The sequence below is a fragment of the Oncorhynchus nerka genome, linkage group LG24, assembly GCF_034236695.1.
Source record: "Oncorhynchus nerka isolate Pitt River linkage group LG24, Oner_Uvic_2.0, whole genome shotgun sequence".
NCBI lineage: Eukaryota > Metazoa > Chordata > Actinopteri > Salmoniformes > Salmonidae > Oncorhynchus > Oncorhynchus nerka.
In genome coordinates, this window is record NC_088419.1 from 52,293,285 (window position 1) to 52,306,345 (window position 13,061).

A 13,061-nucleotide genomic window follows, 5' to 3' on the forward strand; every position below is an offset into this window, starting at 1 on the left:
AGAAATCTTTTCAAAGAATATATGCAGACATCCTTTTAAACTACAAAACAGCTTATCAACATTAGACTGCAATTTACTTTAGGTAAAGACGCTCAAAACAGTGGCTGAGAGCTCATGTTTGATTGAAACAGCAGTTCTGAATACTCTGATGATGTATTCACTCTGTAGCCTACAGTATAGACATGTCACACTGTAAACCAGAGCTATTTCCGCTACAGACAAAAAAAGCTTTATTTGTGTTTTTTTTCCATTTCCCCCCCATAACTTTCCTATGCCAAAACAAGAACATTTCATATGAAATCAAAACAGGTTTCATCCACATTTAAACCAACTAAAAAAGGAATTGATCTGATAACCACACCATGTTCTTCACCTTTAAAAATAATGATTACAGGACTACAAGTACCAGAATGCATTGTGATACAAGCAGGAAAACAACAACAACAATAGCAAATGGCTGACTTCTCTAGACTTGTTTGACTGCAGAGACTGTCCCATCATCGATCTAGTAATTCAAGGTTCTACATTATAATTTCATATCACATATGAATAATTTCTGCTGCTTTTTTGAAAAGTAAAGTAAAAAATAACATGGAATAAAGTAAAATATAAAAGTTGTATTTAGCGAACTTTTTGAAAAATGGTTGTTTATTTCTGAGTTCCTGCGGATGTTGTAGGCCAGCTCTCTGTGTAACGTCATGATCATGAGGAGCGTTCTATCACAAAGCCACAAAATGATCCTCATACATACACTTCGGTCCCCATCTTTTCTTCTCATTTCTTTCTTTCTTCTTCATGAAACAGAAGAGTCCATTTTGTAGAGCGAAAGTCCTACTGAGATTCCAAACTCCTAGTATTTTGGGGGCCATCCATCTCCCCATTGCTGTCCATGGAGGGCCCCGGTCCCTTAGGTTGCACAGTGCATGGGGAGTTCACATTGTCCATTATCTCAATCTCCGGGAAAAGTCCCAGCGGCCCACAGCCGTAGTAGTGGGACTGAGACAAGGGGACCTGACATAGCAATGGGCATGTGTCACACGGCAAAAAAAACGTCACGCGGTGAAAACTCACATTCAGAGCATGAGAGCGACAGAGAGAAGGGGGGCTAGAGAGAATGCTAGAGAAGAAAACGTGGGAGAATGAGAGGAAGGAAGGATGGGGAAACAAAAAGCAAAACCTGAAATTCACAAAACACTTTCACCACTACAGGATGTCCCACTTCTACTCAGCACCGCAGCTTGAGACGGAGACTCGTTTTGAATTCAGCACCAGTGGAAAAAAGGCAATTTTTGAAACGGTTCATTTGTTTGTTTTCTTAAGGAACATTCTATTTTTTTTAAATCTACACTGCCCTGTCCGTAAGCAGGTTAGCGCTTTTCGGCATGAATCTTGTTCTTGAGGCAGCTCTGCAGAGTGGACACTAGCTGGCACAGCCACAAAGTCATAAAATCAGATTTTAAACCTAACTCTAACCTTACCCACACTGCTAGCACTAATCCCTAACTTTAAACTGCATTTTAGTTTGAATTTGTACATTATAGCCAATTTTGACTTTGCAGCTGGCCTATCAGTTCTGCCACCAGGACAAGACTCATGGCAAACGTCAACCTACTGTCCATGATAGGACCCCCATGGCATGATTCGGAGGGTCTACACAGAGCTCTATGGCTGCTTACGACCTCGTTGGATAGCCACAGCGCCGCCGCCCCCCCCCCCCCCCCGTATAAAATTTCAACAAGTGTCTTTGGCAGATTTACAGAAAAGGTCCTTATCTACTCTGGATTGCTACTGCTAGAAATTGCCAGGATATTAGAGACTGGTCAGAGACACACGAGAAGAGAGGAAAGAAGAGAAGAAGAGAGATAGAGAGAGAAAGAAAGACGGCTCAGCTGTGATCTATCGCTGCAGGAGTCAAAGAAAGATACTACGATATAATACACTGTAACAGAATGAACATGTACAGGTGGGACACTATTGGGCATTATCAAAGCACAAAGACTCATAGAGAAACGCACACAGTCCGAAGATGAACACGAGAGGGTCCTTAATAAGTGGAGAAGACGTCGCTGTCGACGACAACGGTCACTGTCGATCCATCGGCAATCAAGAAAGGGTGGGAGAGGAGTTCGTCCTCCTTTTAGTTTGTTTCAAACCCACCCCCTCCACTTCCTGCACATCCCAGCGCTCCTCGGTAGCTGGGAGGCTGTTTTTGTAAGGTCTTTAAGGGACTCCTTCCTGGTCCCAGGAATACTCCCTTTAAATCGCCCACTGGACTTGAGCTGTGTGCTGAGGGTCAGAGGCCAGTGGTCATGAAGCAGGGGTTCCGCTGAGGAGTTGGAGGGAGGAGGTGTTCTGGGTGGGTGGGGGAGGGAGGGAGGGGCAGTATGAGTTTACGGTGTCCAGGTGGTGCCTGTCGAGAGGGGGAGGAGAGTGGACCGGTATGGGAAAAGGAGAGGACGGGAAATGGGGAGGAGTCGTGTCACATTCTCCCTTTATAGGGGGTCAGAGGTGGCAGATTTGAGGGGAGGTCGATTGGGGCTGGGGGTGGAGGGATTCTGGTGGGGGGCTGTTTAATGGGGGTACGGCCTGCGGGCCCAGGATGCTATGAGCAGGAAAGGAGTAGCGTGAGCAGCATTGCTAGCATAAGGGATAGGCAAGGGGCGGCCATGCAACAGCCACCGGTGCTGTCGTCTGTCAGGAAGGGCTCCGGGGACTCATACACCGAGTCATCTGATAGAGAAAGAGAAAAAGAGGGGGAGAGAGAGAGAGAGAGAGAGAGAGAGAGAGAGAGAGAGAGAGAAAAAGAGTGGTTATGCTTCAAACAGGTTCCATTCTAATACAGTAAAATCCTTGTGCAGTTTCAATCTGGCTGTCTCTGGGCTGTGTCAAATCGCTGGGAAAAGCATACATTGATGCCTTTTGGTTATTTTCTTCCCTGTGACCCAGATATGCTCTGTCAATAGTCATACATACAACTGTAATGTTGTTTACACCTCTCACGTTGACTGTCACCTCCACAGTTGGCATGCAGGAGCAGAGTGAGACGCTCTACATGTTGTTGACAGGTCTCCGTTGGGAGCCTCGTCTTGAAGACATGAGTCACACTGATGGAGATACAGCCAATCAAACAACGCGTGGGGCCTAAACACTGCTTTGGCATATGGTGCACATTTTAGGACATCTGAGGTCGAGGCTTGACAATAGAGGGTTGACTCAAGGAGAGTTGAGGCGTGAGGCTGACAGTGTCCTCAAATGTACTACGTACAGGCGTATGAAACGTGAGCTACAACACCTCGGCTCTCTCTCCCTTGAGCAGGTCTATTTAACATGACTTTAATAGCTTTCTGATTTTGGATTCCTTGACTAAATATTAAAGAGTAGGCTGTTTCCATTCCGCCAAAATACATTAAAAAGGGGGGTTTCTGGGGGGGAAAAACAAGGTTAACCCCCGTCTCCCAAACAAGATTAGGGATTTTACCCTCTCAGAGCAGATGGAAAATAAACAGCCACACCAGACTTAGGGAGAGGAATTATGGTAATGGTTTGGGCCGAGGCTGGCGTGAGGCTAGGCCAGGTTGTTTTGGATAATAAAGGCCTTAAACAGACAGGTCCCCGCATTCTCCGCCATACTGCAATTGTAAATATGCACATATATATTTCACAATCTCCAATCCACACAGGATCCGTTCGGGCCTATGGAAATGCAATTCCCAACTTCCCGAGCGAATCCACACCCGAAATCCACCCGAAAAATCCTGATTTTAACCATAGTATCAATTAAATGCGTTTCTCCTCGAGATATTCAAATAGCGATAGTGGTGCATATTATTTGTGCAGACAAATGTTTTTTTTTAAGAAAGAGCCGGAGCTCTTCAGTCATAGCATCCTCAGTCATAGCATCAAATGGCTTTCAGGGATACTGTTAGTGGAGATCAGGGGCATAGGTATGGGTGGGCCTGGGTGGACGAAGGCCCCCCAGCTGGGGAGCTAGGCCCTGCCAGGCCCATCCAATCATTGGCCCATCCAAATTCCTGCAGGCCCAACCACCAATGAATTTCTGGTTACGCCCCTGGTGAATATACTGTAAATGGACTTGTGGGATCGCTAACTGTCGAGGGTTACGTGAACATTCGTTGATGTCTAACGTCCGTGACCTGACGGGTGACTGAACAGTCGTTTCAAAAACGACTAAGAGAAACAAATCAGTTCATTTGACTGTGAAACACGCTGGTAAAAACCCAAAGCAAAATAGCAATCGATCATCAGCCATTGTTTGGTTACAAACCACAGTATTCTTTGTCGTTTTTGAAAAGTGTACTATTATAAATGTTGAGGTAACTGGATTGTGCCTATAGCATTAATATTAACTATGACTTTTACTTACCATATACAATTTAATTCCACCCGTTCAAACAATATATCTTAATTATACTATACTGCACAGGGAGGGAAAAAGTAGGCAAAAATGCTGTCATGCTAATATTCCGTAGCACCAAAGGAAACTGACAATTGAAACAGTCCGTAATAGACAAACTGTATGACGTTCAATTTACATATAATTGTTTTAACTGCCCTGTGAAATTGATCATCTCTAACATGTTTATTCACAATTATACAGAGATAATGGAATAGCACACCCAGTCGGGTTAAATTCCAAATGAAAATCACCAAACTAGAGCTCAGGGATATTACTGCAAATAACACTGTTCCAAATATTGACACAGTAGTCTGAGCTGTGAAGGGAGTTTAATACCTTTCATTCTCCATAGGCTTTGTACAAATAGCTTGAAACGAATGAATGCCTCCTGTGAGCCGAAAGAACGCGAGCGGACCACTCGTTCTTTGGGCTCTAACTGGCCATGTCTCTGCCGCCTTTAAAAAGCAACTTGATAAACAAACAGTTGGTAAAGAAACCTCTCCATTCAAATCTCGACAACAATGCTTATGGAAAGGCATAGGTCCACAACAGTGTATGAGCCCGGGAAAAATGCTGTACTTTTTGTGGGTGCTTCATAATTCCTCCGTACTGACCCGGACGGTTTTGCAACATAGGAAACATTTTTTTACGTGTATAACGCTACAGTGCAACCTGCGGAGCTCTACTGCATTAAGTTGTCGTTTTAAAAGAGCACCGGAGAACATCACCTCGCACATAAAGCTGGTCTGACGTTAAGTCAACTTTAAACCCCATTTGTAAATGGCTAATACCTGCTCCGGTGCCTGCCGCTGCTGTGACTTGTAAAACCCCAAAACAGATCCCTATGGGACGCCACAGCATCAAGCTTCGGACGAATGATGACTAGGCGGATGTCAGCGTTTGGATTGTTATCTTGACCTTGTCAGATGAATTATGTCCACCAGACTGTGCCCAGAGGGCAGCAGCATGTACCTCTGACTGCAGTGTGTGTGTGTGTGTGTGTGTGTGTGTGTGCGTGTGTTTCCGAGTCCTAGTGGCTTAACTGGGATCCTAAGCAGTTCTGAACAGGAGTCTGGATGATAGTGTGCTGAGCAAAGACAGAGACGGCGAAGGTTTACCCTCATCAATCAAGAAGCAGAGGGCTTTGCAGGTTAGGCTCCGACCACCCTCAGCGGGGTCACTAACAACCGGATTTATCCAGTTTTCAGGGGAAATGGAAGAGAGCCTGTGACGTGACTTCCTCTTTTGAACGTAAACAAGGCGACACCATCTTAACTCCTCCTCCACACTTACTGGATTGGCTGAAGAGTGCAGAAGAGAACCTCCCCCGACAGTTTTTTCTCTCCTGTCAGGACCAGAATGTCCCGCTCTGATGTATCTTTTACGCCTGCTACTTTAGGTTCTGTTTGTCTTCCTTCCCTGGGTTAATATGGGCTCAGAATGAGAGATTTGTGGGACTGCTGAGAAAAAATTGCATGACAGTTTACACATTTTATAACCTAACGTAGCCGCCAGCTGCCCAGTGACACGGGCCTACCAGACGAGCTAAATGACTTCTGTGCGTGCTTCGAGGCAAGCAACACTGAAGCATGCATGAAAGCACCAGCTGTTCCCGGACGACTGTGCGATCACACACTCAGTAGCCGATGTGAGTAAGACCTTTAAACAGGTTAACATTCACAAGGCCGCAGGACCAGACAGATTACCCGGACATGTACTCTGAGCATGCGCTGACTAGCTGGCAAGTGTCTTTACTGACATTTTCAACCTGTCCCTGACCGAGTCTGTAATACCAACATGTTTCAAGTAGACCATCATCTGCCACTCTGATCCTCAACACAGGGCCCATCAGGGGTGCGTGCTCAGTCCCCTCCTATACTCCCTGTTCACCCATGACTGCATGGCCAAGCATGACATTAAGTTATTAAGTTTGCTGATGACACAACAGTGGTAGGCCTGATCACCGACAACGATGAGACAGCTTATAGGGAGGAGGTCAGAAACCTGGCATTGTGGTGCAAGGAAAACAACCTCTCCCTCAACGTGATCAAGACAAAGGTTATGATCGTGGACTACAGGAAGAGGAGGGCCGAGCACGCCCCCATTCTCATCGACGGGGCTGTAGTGAGCAGGTTGAGAGCTTCAAGTTCCTTGGTGTCCACATCACCAATGAACTGTCATGGTCCAAACACACAAAGATAGTCGTGAAGAGGGCACGACAACGCCTATTCCCCCTCAGGAGACTGAAAAGATTTGGCATGGGTCCTCAGATCCTCAAAAAGTTCTACAGCTGCACCATCGAGAGCATCCTGACTTTTTACACTGCTGCTACTCTCTTTTTATAATCTATGCATAGTCACTTTAACTCTACCTACATGTACATATTTACCTCAGTTACCTCGACTAACCTGTGCCCCCGCACCCCTGTATATAGCCTTGTTACTGTTATTTTACTGTTGCTCTTTAATCATCTGTTGTTTTAAAAAAATGTATTTTTATTGTTTACTTCAGTTTTTTTAGTAAAGACTTTTTTTATTGTAAAGATTTTTACTCAAAACTACATTGTTAGTTAAGAGCTTGTAAGTAAGCACTGCATTGTGAGGTCTACCTACACCTGTTGTATTCGGCGCATGTGACAAATACAATCGAATTGGATTTGATTGAAAAGAAACACCTACAACTAAACACCCCACATTCTGGTCAACAATCCAGTAAATGTGGAGGAGGATTATAAAATGGGGGTGGTCGCCTCGTTAATATTCCGGATGGAAACAACCGTGCCATAGCTAGCTGCTCGCCGGATATTAACTAACGTCACCAGGGGGCTGTAGACAGCGAGGTGCACGTGCCAAAAGTTGCGTCACAGGAGCTCCTCTTTTTCGCCTGATTGGCTGATTTGAACTGGTGCACATTTCATAGTGGAGTGCTCGCCTAGTGCTCGGAGAGTGTTGTAGGGAAACTGAACTAAGACAATTGCCTTGCCTGTTTGGTAAAACTTTGAACCATCTGTGTGATAAATGAACCCGTCTATTTATTTGTAGACATTAATACTTGTGGATGCCCATAGAACAATTTAATGCACGAGATTTGTGTGATGGAGAGCTCTACAACCTCATATAATATGTTACTGTCTCGTTTGATGACTAGGCCCATTGTTAACGCGGCAAAGTTATCGGCAAAATTTGAAATGTAAGGTTTTTATTCTGAAGGAAGGCTAGTGTTACCAAACTTGAGTGTAAGCAATTTCACACGACATTCCCTGAAGACTGGATAGAGAGAGAAAAAGACTCACTTGTGGGCTTGACATAGACTTTCAACTTCAAGCAGGGTTTACCGACAAGGTTAGGGTGTGGAGACGCTGGAACGAGAGAGAGAGAGAGAGAGAGAGAGAGAGAGAGAGAGAGAGAGAGAGAGAGAGAGAGAGATAGATAGAGAGAGAAAGAAAGAAAGAAAGAAAGAGAGAACGAGAAATACACACAAGCACATGTTTGTTAATGAATAACACATTCAGCAGCATTTTTCTTGTCAGATCTCAGAGAAAATAGCTCAAGTTACACTGGCTGGGACAGATGGTACGTATGTTCCATTAGAGGGCTATAACTGAAATGTCCCACCCTCAATGGGCCGAGATTTCACAGAGGTGATCCATCAGGCACTCATTTCAGTCAACTTTCAATCTCCCCGCAAAAAAATGCATCCAACCCTATTTTAAAAGCAACCCAGCTGAGGGCCAGGGTGCAATTGTGGATGATAGCCTGTGAAAAACGGCGGCCATCTTGGTAGAAGAATTTGGGGGCCAGAAGTCAAGTTTGTCACCCCTGAGGAGTTTTTGACCCGTCTTCTTGTGTGACCCTGTCCCTCTGACATTGCCACCAGAGTTGGAACTCGGAAGGCCTCAGTGACCAGGTGCTGTGTGTGCAGAGACGTTAGCGTGGCTCGCTAATCCCTTAGCAGGCTGTTACTGTGAATGGGAGTGCTAAAGAACAAAACTCCACTACTCCACGATCCAAGTGTCTCAGTGTACTCATACAACATATGGCTCAGTGAGGGAAAACAACAACTCCATGCAACCACTGATATGCTAATAGCATCACTGGAAAGAACCAGTGAGAGAAGCAGAAAGAGACTTTGGGCGTAGTGCTGCATTCTTAATTAACCTTGAAAATGCATTTTTTTCTGTCAAAAGTGTAGTCTTTTGTGACCAAAATTGAAAACAGTACTTTCCTAATTTAACCATGGCAAATTATGTTTCATTTTGTCTCTCGGGAATCCCCAAAAAAAGAACACCGATTTTTGTTGCCATTAAAAACAAATATCAGGCACCAAAATGGCCACTCTCCTGCAACAGCATTTTTGGTAATTGGTCTTTTAAAATGGCTCCGTATTTGGTGGGGTAAATGCCCGGAATGCTGCACATAGATTATAGTCTAGACAGAATAACATGAAGCCAACTAAAGACACACAAACAACACACTGACATAGCACACATCCACAAAACACATATAGTGCATAAATGCAAAGGCATCTGTCACTTATTCCTCTCTCTAAACATTATTCTTCTAACCTAACTTGAGACTTCCATTTAAATGTGTGTCTATGTGCGTGTTTCTAGTTGGGGTGTGGGGTGTGTGTGTGTTTTCTTTGGGTTTGCATTTGAGTGTGTGTATTTGGTATTTGCACGAGTGCACATGGGGGGGGGGGGGGGGGGGGCATTGTTATTGGTGGTGGCAGTGACTGAGCAGTCACAACTCTGTGTGTGTGTGTGTGTGTGTGTGTATGTGTGTGTGTGTGTGTGCGCGTATGGAGATGCAGAAGCATAGAATTCTCCAAAACCACTGCCTGATAGGGCTCTGTGCCACCACTAACCCATCACGTCTGGGAGTTGGGGGTAGGGAGGTCACATTAGGGGTGATGGACGTGCCCCTTTGTTCACAGATAACCAAACTAAGCCCCCTTTTACCCCGGTAACTCCCCACACCCGACTTCTCAAGCATCCCCCTTTGCCCTAACACTCCAGGGGCCATGACAGCTACAATATTGGTAGTAGCCAAATCATTTTCTAAGGGAGGGGAGAGAAAAAAGGAGTGCTGAATGGCGGGGCAAACTGCTTCCCAGCCTCGGCTGCTGTTGGGGACAAAGGGCCACACAATGCGGGGCCTGGCTAGGAGCTACGGGGCGGAGTACATTAAAAACAGCTCAGGACGGGGAAGAATCGTCAGATACTGAATGCTAACTTTGAACTGGCTTTTCTTTTTGTTGCCAGTCCTCTGTCTCCCCTCCACTCCTCCATTCCAGGAGTGACAACATCCCGCAGAGTATAATAAGTCGAGGGACGCCCCACTGGTTAGGAGGGGGGATGTTTAGACATTGTAGCACCCCCCCCCCCTCCACTCTTTTCCCTCAGCCTAAATACCTTTCCATCACCCAGAGGATAATAAGCATTGAAATATATACCATATGTTGGAGGGGCGGCATCCATACACATTGCAGTGAGTGACGGGCCAGGGGGGCTGGGTTGAGGTATAGAGCCGCCCTATATGTGGTCCCCGGCCCTGATCTTGTCACACAGGGGTGCTGTCGAAATACTGTCACAACTTGTCCCTGCGAGTTATGGATTTATAGTCTGGCAGGCTACAGTACTGTACACACACTCCCACTTCTTAGAAATGTCGTCATGAAAAGCTTTCTAAAAACATTATATTTTTTTACATTTTAAATATATAAAGTAACAAATATACAATACCATATTGTACAGTTTGGGTGTATCATATCATAGTGGCAAATACAAATAATTATACTCTTATAACGCGGAATTTCTTGTCTTTGTGATTTAAGTTGGGCATTACCAACAACAGATGGCAGTGAACAGCTAGAAATGATGAGCTGCTGAGTAGCACTGTGCTTTAAAATGATCCTGATCTCTCCTCATCTCCCTTCACATCACACACGAGTCATGTGCTGTGTGCCGAATCAATCTTAGAAGTGCTGTCTGTCGTGTGCCTGTCTTTCTAGCCGTTCGGTCCGCCACAGGATTTAGCATCACAAGGCGGTGTCACCTTTTCTCCTGTGGGCTAAGTGGCATCCCCCTAACAACACAAGGGCACACACAGAGAGAATTAGAGCAACCCAGTTCTTGAGTTTTATTAATATAACATGAAAAGTCCTCATCTTACACCCAACCCTGAAATTCACTGTATTTGTTTTAGGTTCTAAAGTTTTTCCTCTTTTGGAAAAACCAAAGGGAAAAAAATGAACTAGAAGGAGAGAGAGGGGGCACAGACAGACAGAGGGGAGGGGAGAAAACAAAACAAAAAAGGAACAGAAATTGCCTCATTAATGCATCCGGCATGCCGCTCTGAGCCTTTTCCCTGCCTGTGCCCAGCAGGGGGCCTTTTCATCAGACCAAAGGACACCTTTCACAGGGCCATTAGCAAAACAGGGACAGACGCACCCTGGCAAACCCACGCCTGTCCTGTCATGCTCATGGACACACCGCACCGGGAATGGACCCCGGAGGGGGGGGGGGGTGAAACGGCTCCGACGGAGGGGAAACGGGAAGCGGCGTGCGCGCCGCGACCTTGAAAGTGAAGTGGGCGTGGAGCGTCCAGTAGGCAAGGTGTCAGGCCTGTCTGGAGAGCACGCCACCCTGGCCGCTTTCAACCCACCGCACCACTAATGGCTTTCAGCGCCTCACGTCCAAAAAATGGTAATGACCACGGTCCGGAGCCAGAAGGACACAATTACCCCCATCAAGTTCCCTCGGCTAAATATGATTTGACCAATCAGCATAATTTGAGGCGTTCCGCATGAGGGCGCCGCTAACTGGTCTTGCACCGATCTCACCCTGTGAAGCTAAGCACCCAGCTAATAGCTCGCTTGCCATTTGACAAATTGACATTTTCATCAAGGGGTGGAAGGAGATGGGATGCGCCAGGGTGCCACACAAAAGGATGTCAGGTCAGGCAAAAAAACACGCGGACGGACAAGTCAACCGGAAGCCGGAGATAAACGATTTGTCCGGGGCTCCCCTCTGGTTTGGCTGCTGAATGTTGTGATTGGTAACAGTGCGCCTGTTTAGTTACGGGCTATGGCTTTAGTTCACGGTCCGTGGTTTACCTGGAATTTATATTGTAACAGCACAATGACATCGCTTTTGCCTCAATAACTATCTTTTTGTTTTCATTCAATCAATTAGCGCAAGGAACCTTAAATTGGAACCATCTGGTTCACGATTATATTGAATTACTTCAAATAAATACCAGTTAACAATTATCTAGTAAATACAAGGACATGTGGGGTTGAACAGCCCGTTCCTGGTTGGTTCCTAGCCTTGGCACCCATCCATGGCAGAAAAATGACACCACCACGCAAAGCCTATTAATTAAACCCCTACCGCTATTGTGGCTTCCTCCCCCGCTTCCCACCAAATTGGATCAAATCATCCTTCAAACAACCAAAAAAACGAACATGTACAACCCAAATGACATTCCCTGATAACTAAAGAGCGATGGGTTGACAGCGCTGAATATTCTTGATGGGTCACAACTGTGTCTGTTTTGTGTGGTCAGTGGGGGGGTCCAAAGTCATTTCTACTTGCATATTTTATTTCTCTACCTTACTTGGGGACATAACCAGTGTGGGGGGTGAATAAAAGGGTGTCACAATATGGGGTCTGATAAAGATTTCTATTGGCTGAAGTTAATCCTTCACCAGAAGCCTGACTGGTCCTGACTTGAATGCAGCCAATAGCTAATAGCCAATTATATCCATGTTACTAGGCCATGTGACCCATCGGCTAAGAAGCAAGGTTCTTCATAATCCTGGTGCTAAGGACCAGTACACAGGGGTGCACATTTTTTGTTCCAGTCAAGCACTTACAGACCAGACTCTCCTAATCATCAAGTCTTTGATCAGCCAAAGAAGGTGTGTCCGTGCCGGGCAATCAGTTCTACCTGAAACCTCAAATAGCATGTATCTGTAAGGCAGCTGTGTGTGTGTGTGTGACATTCGTCCACGTGACAACTTTTCCACTTACAGATATAGTAATACTCGTGACCCGGCCGGAACTCGAAGCCTAGTGAGAAGGGGGTGAAGAGCTGGAACTTCTCGGAGAACTTGAGCGGTCCGTTGGGGCTCTGTGGCCGGTTGCACTCCCAGCGCTTGAAGCCCTTCATGCGGTGGTCGCAGGTGGTGTAGCCGTCGTAGTTGACCATGAAGAGGATGTAACGCTCCATGCGCTCCAGGGGGAGCGGGTCCTCGTAGTGGGGGCAGTAGATGTCCAGGTAGTCGTTGATGGCCACCTCCACGGTGTACTCCCCATGGAGAAACCTGCGGATGAGACAGGACAAGTGTGGTGTGTCTGAGGAGAAATGACCATGACAGATAAGAAATAGAATGGCATTTCGCTGACACTTTTTATCCGAAGCAACTCAAAACAGACTTGGATCTACAATAGACCTGGAACCCAAAACATCTCCACAACGAACAGCAATGGCGATCGTTTGCGTCCAACTTGTGCAGCGGATACAGACAGCTGAAGATAACTCAACATGATGCTACTATTCTATATGGATGAATGCGCTAGGCGAGGAGGACGAGGAAGAGAAGGAGAACGGGAGCAGGAGGGGAAGAGGGCCTGGAGATT

The 13,061-nt window shown here is 46.0% G+C and overlaps 1 protein-coding gene across 1 annotated transcript in view; it reads right to left on the reverse strand.

Moving 5' to 3' along the window:
• Nucleotides 1-204: 204 nt before the first annotated feature.
• LOC115108128 (ephrin-A2-like) overlaps nt 205-13,061 on the reverse strand; it is a 130,741-nt gene continuing 117,884 nt past the window's right edge. Inside the window, exons 2-4 of the mRNA XM_029632124.2 lie at nt 12,453-12,745; nt 7,710-7,775; nt 205-2,730 (exon numbers count right to left, since the gene is read on the reverse strand). Of these exons, the coding sequence (XP_029487984.1) occupies nt 2,603-2,730; nt 7,710-7,775; nt 12,453-12,745 (487 nt within the window). The 3' untranslated portion in view covers nt 205-2,602. The remainder of the gene's footprint in view (nt 2,731-7,709; nt 7,776-12,452; nt 12,746-13,061) is intronic.